This window comes from Cyprinus carpio, chromosome B13, assembly GCF_018340385.1.
Source record: "Cyprinus carpio isolate SPL01 chromosome B13, ASM1834038v1, whole genome shotgun sequence".
NCBI classification, from domain to species: Eukaryota; Metazoa; Chordata; class Actinopteri; order Cypriniformes; family Cyprinidae; genus Cyprinus; species Cyprinus carpio.
Window position 1 is genome coordinate 21,319,048 of NC_056609.1, and position 19,657 is coordinate 21,338,704.

At 38.2% G+C, this 19,657-nt stretch overlaps 2 protein-coding genes across 4 annotated transcripts in view; one reads left to right on the top strand and one right to left on the bottom strand.

Moving 5' to 3' along the window:
• Positions 1-19,657, top strand: part of brf1a (BRF1 RNA polymerase III transcription initiation factor subunit a) — a 40,329-nt gene that overhangs the window by 1,873 nt on the left and 18,799 nt on the right. Inside the window, exons 2-11 of the mRNA XM_042737275.1 lie at positions 810-1,018; positions 2,305-2,385; positions 4,382-4,555; positions 7,694-7,725; positions 9,046-9,118; positions 15,123-15,272; positions 17,590-17,683; positions 17,889-18,015; positions 18,147-18,186; positions 18,310-18,402. Of these exons, the coding sequence (XP_042593209.1) occupies positions 841-1,018; positions 2,305-2,385; positions 4,382-4,555; positions 7,694-7,725; positions 9,046-9,118; positions 15,123-15,272; positions 17,590-17,683; positions 17,889-18,015; positions 18,147-18,186; positions 18,310-18,402 (1,042 nt within the window). The 5' untranslated portion in view covers positions 810-840. The remainder of the gene's footprint in view (positions 1-809; positions 1,019-2,304; positions 2,386-4,381; positions 4,556-7,693; positions 7,726-9,045; positions 9,119-15,122; positions 15,273-17,589; positions 17,684-17,888; positions 18,016-18,146; positions 18,187-18,309; positions 18,403-19,657) is intronic.
• Positions 9,731-13,795, bottom strand: btbd6a (BTB (POZ) domain containing 6a). 3 transcript variants are annotated; one of them, XM_019063653.2, is made up of 5 exons: positions 13,555-13,795; positions 12,088-12,296; positions 11,750-11,840; positions 11,475-11,593; positions 9,731-11,151 (listed from the first exon to the last, which is right to left on the bottom strand). In XM_019063653.2, exons 2-5 carry the CDS (start codon positions 12,288-12,290, stop codon positions 10,119-10,121), a joined length of 1,446 nt encoding a protein of 481 aa, XP_018919198.1. In that variant the 5' UTR covers positions 12,291-12,296; positions 13,555-13,795; the 3' UTR covers positions 9,731-10,118. The 3 variants fall into 3 exon arrangements, with proteins under 3 accessions (XP_018919198.1, XP_018919199.1, XP_018919197.1); XM_019063654.2 differs by lacking the exon at positions 13,555-13,795 and adding an exon at positions 12,533-13,086; XM_019063652.2 differs by lacking the exon at positions 13,555-13,795 and having other exon boundaries at positions 12,088-13,089.

Below are 19,657 nucleotides of genomic sequence, written 5' to 3' on the forward strand. Positions count from 1 at the left end.
TGAACATTTTGACATTAATCACTTACCCCCATGTCGTTCCAAACCCGTAAAAGCTTCGTTAATCTTCGGAACACAATTTAAAATATTTTGGATGAAAACAGGGAGGCTTGTGACTGTCCCATAGAATGCCAAGTAAAATACACTGTCAAGGTCCAGAAAAGTATGAAAAGCATCGTCAGAATACTCCATCTGCCATCAGTGGTTCAACCGTAACATTATGAAGTGACAACAATACTTTTTGTACTCGAATAAAACAAAAATAACAACTTTATTCAACAATTTGTCTCCTCTGTGTCACTCCACATCAGCGTAGCTCCATTTTGGCGAATCTGAGCAGTACGCAGGCAGCGTACACTCTTCTGTGTTAGCCGCGACACAGGATGCGCTGTTTTCTTTCAAATCAAAGCGTAAATATACGTAGGAAACATATCCTTGTGGCGCTGCTCATGAGTTTGGAAAGTTTGAACAGATTTGGAAAAATTTTGCATTACATCCCTTGCTCACCAGTGGATCCTCTGCAGTGAATGGGTGCCATAAGAATGAAAGTTCAAACAGCTGATGAACACATCACAATACACATGATTCTAGTCCATCACATAAAGTCTTGTGAAGTGAAAAGCTGCATGTTTATAATAATGAAATTAGATTATTAAGATGTTTTTAACTTCAAATCACTGCTTCAGCGAAAATATGAGTCCTCTATTCATAATAGTGCTTTCTCAGTTTGCCATTGATGCCGTTCACCTTAGATGAAGCTCTACCTAGGTTTCATTCTGTGTTCTCTCATGTGTTTTTACATGCATGTAAAGATCATTCCCTGTGTGCTGATTGGTGGTGACCATGAGGAAGTGTAAGAACTGTGGGGGGACAGACATTGATGTGGACCAGGCCCGGGGTGATGCTGTGTGCATGGGCTGTGGCTCTGTGCTGGAGGACAACATCATCGTTTCCGAGGTAACCTTCGTGGAGAACAGTGGAGGAGGATCGTCCGCCGTTGGCCAGTTTGTTGCTGGTGACTGTGAGTGATGGTTCATCTACTCCAAAAAAGGCCAATTTTGCAGTGATTTTAATTTGTTTTAATATATAAATGATCAATGTGATAAGCTGAATATGTGTTCTATGTACATAGAATGAGGGGCAGACCAAACTAAAGCTATATGGTTACGTCTTGTATTATTATTTGTCTGTCTGTTTGTCTCAGTCTCTTTAAAATAAGGAATTACATAGGAAAGTGTTTGTGGAGTTATTGTCTGAAATGTTCAAATGATGGCCTCAATTAGAAAGGGTTGCTGTTAGGAACCTTGACTGCAAACTGTTCTCTTAAATTATAAAAAAAAATCTACATTTGAATAATCTTTTCTAAATTTAATAACCTTCCTAGTTTTTTTAGTGAAAGTGAAAGTGAAAGTGACGTGACATTCAGCCAAGTATGGTGACCCATACTCAGAATTCGTGCTCTGCATTTAACCCATCCAAAGTGCACACACACAGAGCAGTGAACACACACACACACTGTGAACACACACCCGGAGCAGTGGGCAGCCATTTTTTTATGCTGCGGCGCCCGGGGAGCAGTTGGGGGTTCGATGCCTTGCTCTAAAGGGCACCTAAGTCATGGTATTGAAGGTGGAGAGAGAACTGTACATGCACACTCCCCCCACCCACAATTCCTGCCGGCCCGAGACTCGAACTCACAACCCTTCGATTGGGAGTCCGACTCTCTAACCATTAGGCCACGACTTCGTTTTTTGATAATTCTGTACAATTTTTTTTAAATTAACCTTGTGTGGTAAATCGAGTGGGGGGAAATGGATTATAATCGAATTAATATAATTGAAAAATACATACAGATATATCCTCTCAAAACAAAAATTTAAATGGGATAAGGGTTTTCGTTTTGTACGGCAGTACCGTCTTCAAACAGCAGGTGGCAGTCACGTTTTAAAAAAAATAATGTCCTGCACTGAAGACTGATCGTAAAATCATACTTTCAACAGCTCATCTACATTTGGCTAATATTAGTTTTAAATATAGGTGTTGATTTTACCTTTCTTCTAAGATTATTCATTAGAAGTATTGGGTAAGCTGAAGAGTACTAGTCAAGGCAGGTTTATTTGCACAATGCTAATACAAAGTGTATAATAACACAAAAGTATTAAAAACAAAGAAAAAGTTTGTTTAAAAATACATTATGACAAATAAAAAAGGAAACCGAAAGTATACAGCTTGGTTATGAAATGTTTGTGTTCCAGTCCTCATAATATTAGTATTACTAATATATTATTTTTTTTTGCTTTATTGTAGCATCTGGAAATGTGCCATCATTGGGAGGAAACTTCCACACTGGGGTTGGGAGGGAGTCCAGAGCTGCCACACTGCAGAATGGTGAGCGGTCATGTACAGTATATGCCATTCATCTAGCCCTTATTTACCCTTTGTGACAGTCAGAAAGTATAGACACTACTATTCAGAAGTTTGGAAAGTTTTTTTTTTTTTAGTTTCCCATGCAGACCAAAGCAACATTTATTTGATTAAACATAAAATAATAACAATTTAAAAATCTGTTTTCCATTTTAATGTATTTTATTTATTTTTGTGACGACATAGACAAATATTCAGCTGCCAGTTCTCCAGTCTTCAGTGTCAAATGATCTCTCAGAAATCATTTTAATATGCTGATTTGGTGCTCAAAAAATGTCTTCTTCTTATCAATGTTAAAAACAACCAAGTTTTTGTGCAAGACGTGAAAAATGTTTTAGGATTCTTTAATTAATAGAAAATTCAACTGTAGTGTTTATTTAAAATATAAATAATTTGTAAAACATTATAAATGGCCTTACTGCCACTTTTTCTGCATTTTAATCTGTCCATGCTGAATAAAAGTATAATGTCTTTCTGGAAAAAAATTATAGTGATCCCAAATTTCTCAATGGTTTTAACTTTTTCGATTTTGTGACATGCTTACATGACTTTCATTAATTTCTTATAGCGTTTGAAATCTGAATATTTGAATCGCTTTGTCTTGATTCCTTCATACAGAGCTATAGATGTTAATTTATTCTTTGCCTTATATCGGTAACATTGTAAAGTCTATGTTGTCTTTATGTAAAGGTATAAACTGTTTTTTTGTAATATGTAGTTCCTTAGTTTGCCAAAGCATTTCGAAACTGATTTCCTGTGAATATGAGACATTATTATGCGTCACTGACAATTTACAACTTGTACAGTATTGTGTGTTTTAGATATGTCTGTATAATATTCTATTCCGTTGAACGACACGATTGAGCAAGATGGTTAAGTATATGCGTTCTTCGTTTTAAGAAAGGGGGATTCTTTGTCAACTAGACTTGTGAAATGTGGTTTCAAGTTAAGTGTGTGAGGTTCATTTCAGCCAGATGGTAATGGTTGTTTTTCAAAGAAGCTTATTAAGTCTGAGAAGTCAGAAGGTGTGGTGCGTTAATGTGCTTTTGTGTAGTAACCGATGAATCAGTTGGTGAGACAACCGTATGGTCTGTGTGTGCTGGGAGGGAATTGCAGAGGCCACTTTATTTGTGTGTGTGTGTGTGTGTGTGGGAATGTACACGTGGGATTAATGGCCTCATGTCTGCATCGAGATTTATACTATCTGTGTGTGGTGAGAGAACAAAAGATGCTCTGTGAGATCTTGAGTCTGTATAAACAGACCTGCTTTCAGATTGAAGATGCTCTCCTCCCACTCTAAAAGACTCATATCGGTTCTCAAACAGCTCATCCACAGCAGGTGCTCATACAGAATCGAAATAAACCTGTTTTTTGTAGTAACTTTGTAGAAGCACACATAATTGCGAGTATTTTGATTATGGGTAAACTATTAGTTTTTGGTGTTAACTTTAAAAAATAGTAGAGGCACTTTAAAAACATTACTCGTAGTCGCTGGAATAGGAAAATAACACACACAAACTACTTCACCATATTTATACTAGATTTCACCTCATCTGCTTTCTAAATGCGTGTTAAAATTTTATTGTGAAAGAAGTATCCATGCATCTTTAGTTTTTTTTTTTTTTTTTTTTTTTGTCATAACTGGGCCTTTCGGTTCAAACGATAGACCTCTCTCTGGTGATGTATGTAGGACGTCTTCAGTAATTTCAGTAAAGCAAAGCACTACAGGCAAAACTGTGTCCCCCTGTCTGGTTTAATTATTAATTCTTCAATTGTTGTTTGTTTAGATTTAAACACAACATGGACTGGTAATCAAAAGATTCTTGTTCAGTCCCCAAAAGGCCAAACCAGGGGCTTTTACTATTGTGTGTTTCCTCTTTTAACTTCTAAAGTAACTAAGCCTGCTGTAAATATGCTGTCAAAAACCCTGGCTGTGATCTTTTGGTTGTGTTTTATTCAGCTAAGCGACAGATAAACCATCTTGGGCATCAGCTTCAAATGAATCAGCACTGTCTGGACACTGCCTTCAACTTTTACAAGATGGCCCTCTGCAAGCATCTGACCAGAGGGCGTAAATCATCCCATGTCATCGCCGCCTGTCTCTACCTCGTCTGCCGAACGGAGGGAACACCTCGTATCCTTTTGGCCATGAGGTGATGGAAGCTTTTAGAGAGAAAGGACAATGTCTGCTATTGAGGGTGAATGGTGATATATGTGATTAAAAAAATCAAATAATGTGATGCATCAGAGTTTTTTGCTCTAGGTCAGGGTGCAAGTTTATGATGAAAAGGTGTTTGCAACAGTCTTGAGCTGTTCCCAATCCCACCATAATGTTACAAGTCACAGGCTACATAAACACAACTTTATTTTGATGTTTCCACAACCTGTTATCCTGTCAGTCTTTGTGCATTTGGCCAGTGGGATTTAAGATGGCACTCCTATGTTTTGTCTGGTAGTTTTTAAGATTTCTTTTTTTATGTTTTATGGATTTTTTTTGTTGAGCCATTTCAATTGGAATCAATGAGGTTAGGAATTTTGTGTGAGGTAAAGTTTTTCCAACGTGTTCAGATTGGTCATTCAGTTTCGCTGCATTGACCAACAGAATGCTGTTTGGTTAGAAAGTGTCTACTCTACTGTGTGAGATGTGCTGCATATATTGATACAAACTGGCCTGTAGACAAAGAACCTTTTGTCCTTTTTTAAATTCATACATTTTTGCAGAAATTTCAATGATGTGACCTTGCCTTAGCATGCTACTTTTACTATCCTTTTAGTTGCAATATGTGTACTGTGCACTGTAAACAGATTCCCAGACAACCTAGTACATTTGGTAATTGCTTGGGTTACAACAGAGCACACTGTAAAGAAAATACTGTATCCCACAATGCAATGTGCTTGTCTTGACCACCTATTTCCAGTGTGATGAATTAAATGGAGGTAGATACTGCTGTTTTTATTTTAGTGGACTACAAAAAAAATAACATTTTTACTTTTATGATGATAGTAGTGTGATAACAGTGTAGTATACTACTTTTTGAAACACTTGTAAGTGTATGATGCTTAATCTTATGCATACTATTTGTAGTAGTAGTCAGTATACACAGTGTATACTGTGTAGTATTTAGTAAGGAATATTCCAGTATTGCTCTGCATAGTTTGTACACTATACTCTTCATTTATCATCTTTTTTAGTGGAGTTCACAGCTCCCAATTTACATAATTGTGATGTATATATCTGCAAATGTATATAAGGAGAGACTGCAGAAGAATAGAATAAGAAGATATAAAGTGAGTCAGATTGCGTTTCACAGAAAGAAAAGTAAAGCGGGATGGAAGAAGGGAGGTTGAGCAAGAGGGGCCCACCGTGGAAGCTGATAGTCAATGGTGTTAGTCAGTCGTCTTGATTTGTTCTCCTCACGTACGTCTGTCTGCATTCCACACCGCACACAAACTCTCACAGCATCTGAAGCTTAGTCATATAGCCTTGGTTTTCCTCTGTGTGAACACTCATGATTATTTTTGCAATAATCATCCTACATTCACACTCGTGACTCACTGAGAGTTTAACACAGGTTGTTATCTTTAGTGTGTTGTGTATAAAATAATCAGCTTCCTGTTTAGCCTACACTGCATCAAGACCTCATCTGGTGTCCGAGACGGGATCTCGCTTGTATTAGAGTTGGCTTTTTCAGGGTGTTTATGTGCATTCAAAGTGAGGCAGGAAATAAGGCAGGGTGTGTCTCTCAGGAGACTGCATTAGGACTGCATTACACACACACAAAAAAAACTTGACTGGAACACCCTGCTTTAGTTTATTATAGTTTGAGTTGTTTTTAATAATCTTGTAGGGGTCGGAGACAAAGCCTGCCAGTAAGTGCATATCCTCTAGCAATTTGCCTCATGCACCGCAAATTCAAATCCAGATCATGATCATTTCCGGTCAATAGAAATTAGCAAATAGATCTAAATAAAAGCTTTATGTATTCATTTTACTTTTAATGTAGACTCTACATGTGAAAACACTTGAGTATGAGGTGATTTTATTCAGCTTTCATATGCCTTCTACAGTCTAAAAATGGCACTCACATATGTTTGCATTTGGTTTTTGAGGGACGATGCTGCTCGCTTTCACTTGTCCAAAAATGCTTAAAAGAGGCAACAGAAGCTGACAGCGTGTATATTTCCGTCTCTCTGAGATTACGTAACGTACGTGTTCAGTCAGACGTCTGGTAGGGTTACATAAGAACTCATGAGAGAGCTTTCACTTTCTGCCCAGGAGGATGAGGGGTGTGTGTGAGTGTGTATGAGAGAGAGAGAGAGAAGTATTGTTGATCACAATCTTCACTGGAAAGGGTAAATTTAGCCAAACAACTAGAGTTATTTTCCAAATGTCAGCCTCTGAAATGGTTTCTTGCTCTCAGGTTAGCTTTAAAACACCAATCCGACTGAGTTTGTTGCTTATTTTAGCTGTTTTCCCATTTTATCCTTAACTAATTTTTTTTATATTTGACTTATTTTTATATAATTTTGTATTTTATAGTATGTGTAATTTTATGTTGACACCTAAACTGTCAATTCTGTAAAATGTTATCTGTAAAGTGATTAGAGAAAAGACTAGTTGGTTTTAGCTAATTTTGCTATATGTGAGATTTCTCCCTGGAAATGTCAAATCCTAAAAAAAGATGAACGAATTTAACAAGGCCATCCATAATCCTGCAATTTAGGATTATCTCTTATTGCTGCCATGGTGACTGAAAATCCCACAATGACGTTTTAATGGGATGTTTTAATACACTTTGTCTTGATTGGACAGGTGTGCTGGTCTCCATGGACACAGAGTACTCGGTTGCTGGGAGACGGGGAATTCCAGGGTTCACGGGGTGGTGGTTCAATGGAGCTTTACTCAGTGAGGGAAAATGTCAAGCAAAGAGACCAAATCTGACCAAAATCCCTCTGTTTGTTTCCTGTCTGTCTCTGTGTCTTATACATACATACATACATACATACACACACATATATATATATATATATATATATATATATATATATATATATATATATATATATATATATATATATATATATATATATATATATATATATATATATATATATGTATACATATATATACATATATATATATAAATTAAACAATGGGTTCGGTGAAAATACATGCATTTGAAAATTATATATCTTGAATGCACTGTAAGGGCTTTTGGATAATAATGTGTCAAATTACATTCTGTACGATTTCTTTAATGCACTTTCTCAGACATGCTGCTGGACTTGAGTGACCTCCTGCAAGTAAGTCCAGCATTCATATATATATATATATATATATACATAATATTTTCTAAATAAATTAAATGACAAAGAAACTTTCTTTGAGGTTTATGCACTGTTTTAGGTCAAATTTGGGTCACACTTTATTTTAAGGTCCAATTCTCGCTATTAACAAACAATTAAGTATGATTTTTGCTTCAATAAACTCCTAATTTTCTGATTATTAAAATATAGTAAGGTAGTTGTTAAGTTTAGGTATTGGGTAGGATTAGGGATGTAGAATATGGTCATGCAGAATGTGCTTTATAAGTATTAATAAACAGCCAATATATTATTAATAGGCATGATAATAAACAACTAGTTAATAGTAAGAATTGGTACCTTTACTAAAATGTTACCCAAATTTGTTACTTTAATCATGTGAAAATTCTGAAGTTCATGTACATTTTTAATTACAGCTTTTCATTTTTTTCATTTTTAAATTTTTTTTTTTTTTATGGTAGTATATTTTAGAATGAATAAGTTTGTATTAAAAAATAACATAATGCAAAGTAGATGCATTTCACTAGCAATCCCAGATGTTTGAACCCAGTTAGTGTGCGAAAGCCATTTTCCTCCAGCTGCTATGTTCGTTTTATATTTTTACCCTCCCTGCTCTCCTATTAAACCCCCTCCCTGTCCCACACGCTAACACGCAGATCCTGTCCACTGCGGTATTTGAGTCATTAGGGAATTTTAGGGAAAGGACCAGAGAAAGGACCCATAAATTCCTTTGCTCTCCCCAAGACAGAGGAGCTCTTTTGAGGCATAAGGCTGTCGCCGCCCCTCTCAGGTCAGGAGTGTGTGAGGGCCATCCTACTTTTCAGTGGTCATGACCTCTGACATCAACCAAAAAAGATTCCTCTTTAATGTCATGGGGCCCAGATGGAAGAAATAGGGTGTCTGTGTTTGAGCATGTGCATCGTTCTTCATAGATATCTTTTTATTTATATAATTATTAAGATGGTCCATGAAGATAATATTGAGTTATATGTTGTTTAAAGCTTATTTTATGAAATATTTTTGTTATTGTAGTTCATCCTCTAAGGATAAGAGACAGATATAGTTTGTGAGAAAGTGAAGACTCTGTGGAGATGCTGGTATGGATCCAAACCCCACAGCTATGAACTCTGCAACCTTCAGCATCTGTTAAAATACACTCTGTTGTGTCCCTTTATCTTATATCTCTTACTCTCACTGTCTGTTAAATGTTCCCACTGTCTCTTTCTGTATTTGTAGTCATTTTTTTCCTGTCCACAAATTTGTGTCCATTTCTGACTCTTTCTTTCTCTGTTGTACTAGGTGAATGTGTATGTTTTGGGGAAAACCTTCCTTGTTTTAGCCAGAGAGCTGTGTATCAACGCGCCTGCTATTGGTAAGCATCTCATAAGTGACACTGTAGTTTCCCATGATGCTTTGCTGCTCATCCAAATTGTACTGAGCTGGTTTGTATTTGAGCTGGTCTGTGTAGTGCTGCTGTTAATGCCCAGAGGGTGCTGTGCAACTGTAAGTGAAGCTTTGCTTGCAGTGCAAATGTTTTAACCTGAATTGAACACTTGATTGATGGCTATGGTCAGTTGCTTTGCTCAATCAACAATACAAAGCAAAATTCTGACACAATTTTTTGCCCTCATGTAATTTCAATCGTATTTGACTTTCTTTTGTTTCTGGATCAAAAAAAACAAAAAACAATGTTTAATTAGATTTTTTGTCCATACAATGAAAGTCAGTGGGTTTCAATGTTATTTTGAACCCTTTACTTTCATTATATGGGCAAAACAGCTGAAACATTCTTCAAAATATTGTCTTTTGTGTTTTAAGAATTGAGTCAGTTAATAAAGTTTGGAACGACATAAAGATGAGTAAATGATGACAAACTTTTCATTTTTAAAGTTTTGAAAGGTCATCTTTTACCCAGAGTGAAACCGTATGTGTCTTATGACTGTGCATTAGACAAAAGAAAACAAAATACTGTTTGATGAATAGAAACAAACATTTTATGATTTTGCAGGCTCCTGAAACCCTTTTTAGGTTACTCAGCATCAAGCTGTCAACAAATAACCATTAAATATTAAGACAGATGAAAAGCTGCCTAGTTTCAAGTGCAAACTGCCCATGTTCCACTGTACACAGGCAGATTATGAATAATTAGAAATAAAATGTGCTTAAATTAAAGTACATGTTTTGAAACAGTATGTTTAAAGACATAAATAAGTTTGGGCAGCATTCCATTATATGCGAGACGTAAAAAAAATCAAATTAGAGGGGATAGTCTCCTCTTCTAGACGTGTCTTGCAGCTATGTTGTGAGTAAAGGCATTTTTCGAGAGGAAAAATCCCCCTGCTGTCTCTGCATTAGTGGATCAGTCCAAGTTTTCATGCATAAAACATCAGCTCTGGAATCTGTCCCCCCTGCACCCCTGTCCCGTTAGTGCTGTCAGAGGAACACTGAAACTGAAAGGTGACTTTCCCACACTGGACTTCTGTCATTCCTTCCTGTCCAAAATAACTCAGCTCGGTCCCATCTAGAACGGCGCTAACTGTGTAGAACGCGTCCTGCTCCACTTGTACCGGGTGCTCGAACCACACGGGGAATGTTGAGTTAGAACCGTCTGACACAAATTTGGTCAAGTTTTGTGCAAGAAGCACTCCCTGTCTCTTAAGTTCAATTTTGACACTGTATTCCGCCTTCCCTCCGCTGGAGCCATACAGACCAAGTCCAGCGATAAACACACGCTTATCCACAGCGAACTGGATACTGTCGCAGCGTCCGCGATAGCGCCACTGGTTGCTTCGGTACGCAGACGACTGGAAACGGTGACAGCGTTGCGGCGTCAGCCCCTTTCTGGGCGCAACCGGGAATCCCAGTGCAGGTTTCGTAGCAGCGGTGTACCAGAGAAAGATGCTGTGCGTTTCCTCAAGGGTTAAAATGTTCGACTGCGCAGCTCCATCTGCAAATTCCTGCAGTGTCATTGAAGGTAGACGCACAAAGTGCAAAGCCTTCCCCAGCATGGAGCGCTGGTTCTGTGAAGTGGGACTCAGGCCTTGTCTCCGACACTCTGCGTCGGCCCATCCCAGAATGGCCTGGAAAACCACCGTCTCCTTCACGTTCAGAGTTTCCCTTTGTAAAATGTGTTCTAGTGTGGGCAAGTCAATCTCAGTGAAACCTTCCGAGCACAGCGCAAGCTCTGCCTGGGCGTCGATCACTTCCCAACATCTCTGAGTGAGCTCCGGCTCCTCAAACAGCCGACTTTGAGATAGCAGCACACACGCATTTCGTGCCTCCAGGCTTGTCTCGAGGAAACCCACACATGCGCGAGCCAGGGCAGACACCAGGTATTTTTTGGCAGCGTAAAGCGTAGCCAGTACTGTGTCGGCCGCCAGCTCGATCTCATCACTGTACATGTATCTGATAAAGAAGAGGGAGATAGAGAGGTTAAGGTAAATTGCAAGTGCCTCATAGGAAAATAATTAAACACTAAATAAAAAGCTGATCTGTTTAACATGATCCTTTTTTATTGCGTCACTACTGCTTTAAATAGTGACTTCCAACTTTCCCAGGGAAAAAATCTGCAATCCAATAAACGATCTCTAATAGCTCTGAAATAAGAGGGCGACTCCTAAATCAAGGCATCACTGTCGGGGCCTCTGTGAACTCATCTGTGCTGCCTGGCATGAAAGCCGAGTCGCCCTGTTATTAATGCCCGGATGTGATTAGTGAGGGAGTCTTACTTGAGCAGGATGAGAAAAGCAGCGGGTTCCACATCTGGAATATGGATATCAGAGTCCCCTTCTGCGAGATCCCCGTAAAACATGGCACAGAAAACAGAGCTCCCCACTGCCAGCACATACTGAGAGAGAGGGAAGAGACAATCCGTCAGTGTTTCATCTAGTTTCACAGCGTTTCCTATTTCTGACACCTATTTCAGATCCACTGATAAGCTGATGGTTTAAATCAGGTGTGTTCGATTCTGGAGACAACCAAAATGTGAGGTGTGTGGGCTCACCTTGTGTGCCGGGACCCTTTCTGATTCACCGGGCGGACCAACAATGAAATGAACGTCTGCCATGTGTTCATTATTGAACATTAGTGCATTTCTGCATAAAGTAAAAATAAATAAATGTAGTCTTGATATTACCATTAACAAATACAATAAATATAAAAAAAATTTAATATTATTTAAGAAATTTTTAGATGTTAAGTATCTGTTAATGTTCATTATGACTTGACTTAAAGAATTGTACTGTAGTGTAAATTTATTTTAAAGTTATTATACATTATAAATAATATAAATTATATATTAAATATGTCAAACATTATGTATCACTTGATTTAATGCCTTGCCTTTCGCGTAAAGTAGGGTGCGCGGAATGCCAGCTGGGAATCTCCACGTTGTTGTTCCTGATGTTTTGTTCAGTGGTCGGTGTGGTGGCGGTGGACTGCGCAACCGGCTCCACGCTCCTCTTCTTCTCTGGCAGACTCAGCATCACAGTCCCGTTCTTCTGAACTGTGGCGTGATCGTTGACGGGGTACAGTTCCGCTGCCATCCTTTTCTTCAGGGAAAGAGTTAAGATGTTATAGCACAGAGACAGCCTGCTGTGCTTGCTTGTCCGCTTCAACTTCTTTAACGTTTCAGGGAGCAAAAGTAAAAAAGTAACACATTTCATGATCCGGCCATGATGGGACAGCTTGCATTCCGGCGCAGCGGGCATCAGAACAAAAAAAAAAGTTTACCAAAATATGTGTAGAAAAACAATAATTATCAGCTACAACCGTGGTATTGTAATACCTGTGGTATTCCTAAATAATGTTGCGTTGTTTCCGTGTAAAAATAAAAACCGCTCCACTAAACGGTCACATAAATATTCGGATTTCAGAGAATATTTTATAGATATGCCATCCTCTTTTTCTCACATCATCTCCAAACCCACACCGAGAACTCCAAAACGAATCGTTTTAAAATCACTCAAAACGCTCACAACAAATATTGACAAAAATAGGGTCTGTAGACTTATAAAGGCCAAGCAGATCTGTCCTCTGTTGTGGCCACACCGAATGATTATGAAGTCTGAGTTTATTTTGAGCTCTCTCTCTCTCTCGTCTGACGTCAAGAGTGGAGGGTTGTCTCTCCCACAGCTCTTTATCCCTCCTGTAAATTCTGTGTTGCCATGTCTGCTTATTATAAACAACACTCGGCTTGGATTTTTACATGATGTGTTGTTTTATGGGATTGTTCACATTATGTATATGTGAGTATATACATAGGCTATACATAAACAATGCATACTATTTATCTATATGGGATATATGTATCGAAAATATCCATTATCCTAAATCAGGTTGCCTGTTTTTCACGCGGGATCTGGCAACCCTGGAAAACAGAACCTTTATGAATCTCTCTGTGGACTATGCAGTAATGAGGATTTTTAATTCTTCATATATGCACGTGCATGTTATAAATTTATAGTATAAATAATCCCAACGTCTCCTGACATGATCCGACTCAAACAAATGATCTTTGCGGGTGTATTTTTGTACATTAAATGCCAAGTTCGTCCTACACGTCGTTTGTTTCGTTCCACAATACGTTTCTCCGTAACTAAATGCATAATCATTATTTATATGCTATATCAGGCAAAGGTTTTATTATTATTATTGTTGATTTAAAGCAGCGAGCGCTATCTATAAATCCAATCCGCGCGATGCAAATTGTTACAAACCAGTCTGCGTTCTAAAAATGTAACGTTTAGCTCACACTTCAACGGTTCTACAAGTACAAACAATACGAGAAAAGATCGTGCGTGTTCTTACCTCAAATTCTCTATTTTAAGCGCTAGTTTGTTGTCATCACACAGCTGAGACAGTGCGCTCGATTCAAAGCTATCTCAAAAGTTTTATTGCTCCGGTTCACGTTCAGTTGTGATGGAGTCTGAAACCGGACGAGGGCTGGACTTGTGGAAACACTGTAGTGCGCACGACTGCTCTCCGTTTTTCCAGTGAACTCACGCAGCTCTCTCTTTTTCTCACAGACAGCACAGACGGGTCTAAGCGGCTTATGCTGCGTTCACACCAAACGCGAATAGAGCGTCAAATTCGCGTCTACCGCGTCTAGTTTGCCGCTTGAACATTTTGAATGCATTCGCGCGTCTAGAGCGGAAATAGACGCGCGTAGAAAGCAAAAGTTGAAGCGAGATTGACGCGCGTCCGAGGCGAAATCCGCTTCTTGTGGGGGGGCAAGTGCTAGGCGGTTTGTTTGTGTGTATGATGGCTGATGTTGATCGAGCATTCGAGGCTTTTCCACTTTTTCCTGCACACGTCCTCTGAATAAACACATTATCTTGTTAGCGAAAAGTAGGGGGAAATACTTGTAAAAAACGACGGGAAGGCCGCGGGTCGATAAACATGTACGTGACTCAAAAGTTAAATGTGTGTTTACAACACACTCTTCCAAGCGAGTTTCTTTTTATTCCTGTCTATAGAAATATGAACGTTTGTCATATAGCTCCGGGTGACTGCTCACTGACAATATCATTCGTTCCTCCATGTTGAATGAGTGACTGCTGAGCAGGCTCTTGATTGGTTAACGCGGCGCGAATTGACGCCAAAGTTCAAATTTTTTTCAACTCGGGCGGCAGACGCGAATTCGCGTCAAAACACATAATGCGTATTTTTTTCGGGAAGTTCGTAACGCGCGTATCGCGCCAGACGCTCAATTCGCGTCATTCGCGCGAACTAGACGCGCGAATGAGGCGAATTCGCGTCTACCGCGCCGCGCTAAACGCCTCATTCGCGCCGCGAGACCTCCAGACGCGCGTAAACGCGTCTTTACATTGACTTAACATTGAAATCATTCGCGCCAGACGCTCTATTCGCGTTTGGTGTGAACACAGCATTATGGTGAACATATGTAGTGGGGATTAAATCAGTGTTTCCCAAGCTTTCTTGATTTGTGTACGCCCACAGTCTCATCAGTTAGGCTCAAGCACCCTTAGTCAAAATTAAACCAAAAAAAGTATTGATTTTATTGTGCTGAATATACCGACCATTATTACAATCATTCATTTAACTGCTGTAGTATTTCTCTTTGTGTAGTTCATATTTTACTGTATTTATGCAACACAATTATTCAGGTTGACTGAACTGAACACTCATCAGTCATGAGCCATATTAGCACTTTAAACTTGTAGGCAAGGGTGTGATATTGTGCCCAATAAAGCATATCTTCCACAAACCCCCACATAGACTCATTAGCAGTTTTAAAATTTAGATTTGACACTGATAGGCTGAACGTTATTAAACTGAAAATGTAACAGTGTGTTTAAGAAGGTCTAAATCTACTCTGTCTAGCTTTGTAGTTCTAAGAGTTTTGCTCCTTACAGATCCATGTCTTTATATCCCGCGTTTTGCGCAAATGCTGGAATTTGGAGAGAAGAGCCATGAGGTTTCAATGACGGCACTGCGTCTCCTGCAGAGGATGAAGAGAGACTGGATGCACACGGGACGAAGACCTTCAGGCCTCTGCGGAGCAGGTAACCATGGCAACCCTCCCCTAACGGTGCGACCTCTTTAATGATGTGAGCTAGTGAAGGGTTGCTTTGTTAGATGCGCAAAAGCACATACACCATTGCTGAAACATCCACAGTTGGAATGCATGCTCAAGAAGCCCCTTCCAGAATGTAAAGTTTTGGGTCTGTTGTTAAAACATTTTAAGATGCAGCATATCTGTCATAATATGTAATTAGATCAGCTCATGCATTTGAAGTGGTTCCAGAATCACCAATCATTTTTGATGAAAGAGAATGATTCCTGAAAGTGTTCGTTTTCTCACACTCACTGAGGCCTTTCTTGGCACTGTGAATTGCCTCAGAGATCCAGTGCAGCTAATTTCTAATGCATTTTCATCAATATCGGTTTTACTTTCTCGCACTTTCAGTCTTGTGTAAACTTGACAGTCTGTTAAGACTGAGTTCCAGTAATTAAGTTTTTAGAATAACTGACTCCTCCTGACTATCAGCATGAGTTTCTCTGCCTCCCCCCCACCACTGCATAACCTGAATAATTAATCTCCCATTAATCTTTTAGAAGCAGTGCTGAGAAAAGAGGAAGCATGAGCCTAAAGAGTTTGTTTAGCAGCGAGAGATCAGAGACTTGAGAAAGAAAGGCAGGCCAACAGAGAGAATGAAAGAATGTGATGCAGGGAGAGCCGCTGAGCTTGATGAAGGCCTCAAGCTTATTGAATAGTCCTCATGTAGTAGCTGGAACACAGATTGGTTTGATATCCTGCAGGGTTAACAGCAGAGGAGGAAACGGCTGTTTTTTTACTACACCACGTGAACTTGAGCACAGGATGTTTTTGCACAAGTGTTTTTTTTGCTACTTTTTATATGACAAAGTACTTTTTATTTTTTTATTTTTTTCATGAAAAGGTCTATATAGATCTAAACATATTCACTATCATCCAGGGCCCATATTCTTAAACATTCTAAGAAACCTCTCAGAGAGCTCCTAATTTAGCTTAAAAAATTCTAACTAAGAGTCTTAACTTAAAAGTTATTCAGAACCAAACTGAGAACAACTCTGAGCGAGAAAAAACCCCCAAAAACTTTTATCTTAATGAGGAGGTGGGGTTGACCCTGTTGCTAGCTATGACACACTCTTTTGAAGACTGTGATTGGTTAGTTGTCCAAGAAGGAAATAAAAGAGCGCTTTTAAGAGTAGTGTCTACTATAAGCCTTCACTTTGAAATTACAGGCGTAATTTTCCCTGCTTTACCAAACCATTGTGCAACACATTTCTTCTCCCTCTTCATGTTTCGTCCTTTTTCTCCACTGCTAAAGAAACTCTTAAGCCTCTTAAAAGTCCTCGTCCGTACTCCTAACAATTTTGGACCTCTTTTAAGGGTTAAGATGCTTTCTGAATTACTTTTTTCTTTACTAGGATCTTTTCTTTAATTAATAAGAAAAATAAGAATTTTCTTAGAAATATTGTTACTAGGAGCAACTCAGAAGTTTAGGGTCGGTAAGATTTAAAAAATATTTGAAAATATTTTGAAAAAAGTCTTCACCAAAGCTCCATTTATTTGATCCAAAATACAGTTAAAAGCATAATATCCTGAAATATTGTTACAATTTCAAATAAATGTTGTCTGTTGTAATATTTTAAAAAATGTAATTTATTCCTGTGATGGAAAATTACTTCAGTCTTGGTCATTTTTTTCTCTTTTATGTCCATATTTGTATTTGAAATCTAAATAGTGTTTTGCTTTTCCACTTTTTGGAGAGGTTAACCTTGCTTTGTTTTTAATCTCGTCTCTCCTTACTTGCAGGACAATCTAAATCAGAAGTGGCACAACTTACCCTTTTATCCATTAAAATCATGTCATTTTCAGCTTTTGTTGGCAGTCATATAATAAACAAAAAGTCACTAAAATAGTTTTGGAGAATGACAACCTCAATGTTACATTTCTAATTAGTTCATCTTTGAAGAATCATTAAACTCTAAAATTCGTCAGTATCTTTTACATGCTTGCATGCTTTGTGGTGTTGGACATTCTTCAGATTGTCAGGTAACTAAGAAGTGCATCTGGCTCTTCATGTTTCTTTTATGAATCAGAGTGAAACAGGCATCAGGGGTTCTGCGGTATTGCAGGTGCATTTAATGTCTGTTTGTTCTGCCTGAGGTGAGTCAGTAGGGGGGCAGGTACAGCGGATGCACTTTTCTGAAGCCCTATAAATGTTTCATATTTGACTATGCGTCCGCTCTCCTTTCCTTCTCTCTCATCCTCTCTTTTTCTCTTGCCATTGGCTATATGTTGTCCCTACAGTTGTGTATTTGTGTTCCCTGTAGCGCTCTTGGTTGCGGCCCGTATGCACGAGTTCCGTCGCACAATTAAGGAAGTGATCAGTGTGGTGAAAGTCTGTGAAGCCACACTTAGGAAAAGGTGTGTTTTGTCTTAAAATAATAATCACAGTATGGCTACAATCTGTGCTCAGTTAATAATTTTATTATAATCTGTAGCAATATCATTGATATTATTGTATATAATTGGTTGCATTTCTGTATTTTGGTGTTGCAATCTCTTTGAGTTTAGGGCCCATTTTGCTGTTCAATTGTATGTCTTGACCCCCGGTGTGTTTGATTGACAGGCTGAATGAATTTGAGGACACGCCCACCAGTGAGCTGACAATCGAAGAGTTCATGCGGGTGGATCTGGAGCAGGAGTGTGACCCACCCTCTTACACAGCTGGACTCAGGAAGCAAAAGCTAAAACAGGTTACACACCAGATGGCACTTAAAGATAGAGATTTTAACATCTAAAGCAGCCACTCTTGCAACATGTGTGATATTGTATCTGTAAAATGTATCCATCCTTTTTTTTTTTCTCCTCCCGAATCCTTCCACAGATTGAACAAGAGCTTGCAAAGAAAGTTGATGATATTGAAGGTACCTAGAAACATTTCAACAGGAGTTTATGCTTTAATTAACATCATGGGTGTTTGAGCAAACTTAATACATTGTGTTGTTGATGTGTTGCTCTGTGTGTACATGTGTGTATGTGCTCTGCAGGTGAAATCTGTGGATATCAGGATGAGATTGAAGTCGAGCTAGAGAGCTGTAGGCCCAAAGCCAGGGGGATTTATGCATCCTGTTCCAAAGATGGTACAGTGTTCACACACAATCCTGCAGAAAAATACAATAACATTCCAAAGTTTGCGCTTCATTAAAAGTTTATAATGCTTAAGGGTTTTTTGCTCACCAAAGCTACATTTATGTGATCAAAATACAGTAATGTTGAGAAATATTATTACAATTTAAAATAAATTTAGAAAAAAATAAAGCTAAATTTTCAGCAGCCATCAGTCTTCAGTTTTTATGGGATTCTTAAGAAATCATCCTAATATGCTGATTTGGTGATTACATTTTTTGTTTTCTTCCCAATTGAAAATTGTTGTGCTGCAACAGTTTTGTGGAAACTGTAACATTTTTTCATGAATACTTGATAAGTTGAATGTTCAAAAGAACAGCATTTATTTGAAATAGAAGTCTTTTATATAACATTTATATAAAAACATCATATAGCACATTCTTTACTGTCCCTTTTGATTGAATTAATTGCTTCCTTGTTGAATAAAATAATTAATTTATTTTAAGAAATCTCTAACTTTCATTGAATAACATTATATCATAAATATAAGTTTTAATATCTATTTTGAACTTATTAAAATTAAGTAAACAGTGTAAAAAATTATATAATATAGAAATATAATTCATTATTGGATAGACTTGACATGCACATACAACCATCAAGAGTAGTTTAGGCCAGTTAATTGTGTATAATTTGGTTTTAAGAATGACACACATGGCTTTACTTGAACATTTACACTCCTTTGTTTAAGCTACAGAAATACAGATTGTGAAAGGAAGATTGTGCAGTGCAAGTTCTCAGATGGGTGCGCATATTTAGAAAAAATAAAAGCAAAAGAATTCCTTTGTATAGAGTGTTGAATGGCTGTTGTGTGGAAAGGCTTTAATTAAGATTGTTTGAGCATGTATTTTGCCAGTTACTAACTGCAGGTACACAGTCCTTCATTTAGGATATTCCAGATTTCTCAATAGAATATGGGTAAGAAATGGGTATTCAATGTGTGTATGAATACTGGAAAGTGTCAGTGAGAACCATAATTATTGGTGGATGACACCCAAAATGTTTACGTTTAAAACAAATGATTATCTTGTTGTCAGAATTGTTTGGCGAGAACTGCTGTTTTCTTCAGGAAATGGAGTGTTACTTCCCATGTGCAGAAATTCTGTTTATGTTGCTGTCCAATTAGCTCCTTATTCAGCAGCACCCACAATCAGAGATCCAGTGCTTCCCCATGTGTGTTATCTCTCTCTCTCTCTAATGCAGTGATTA

Bases quoted from the DNA above. Each gene is read 5' to 3' on its own strand.
- btbd6a (XM_019063652.2), bottom strand. From the start codon at position 12,455: ATGCCCGCTGCGCCGGAATGCAAGCTGTCCCATCATGGCCGGATCATG. The intron at 11,841-12,087 runs GCAAGGCATTAA...TACTTTATGCAG, and splicing joins CACCCTACTTTACGCGAAAG to AAATGCACTAATGTTCAATA. The intron at 11,152-11,474 runs GTAAGACTCCCT...CTTCTTTATCAG, and splicing joins GCTTTTCTCATCCTGCTCAA to ATACATGTACAGTGATGAGA.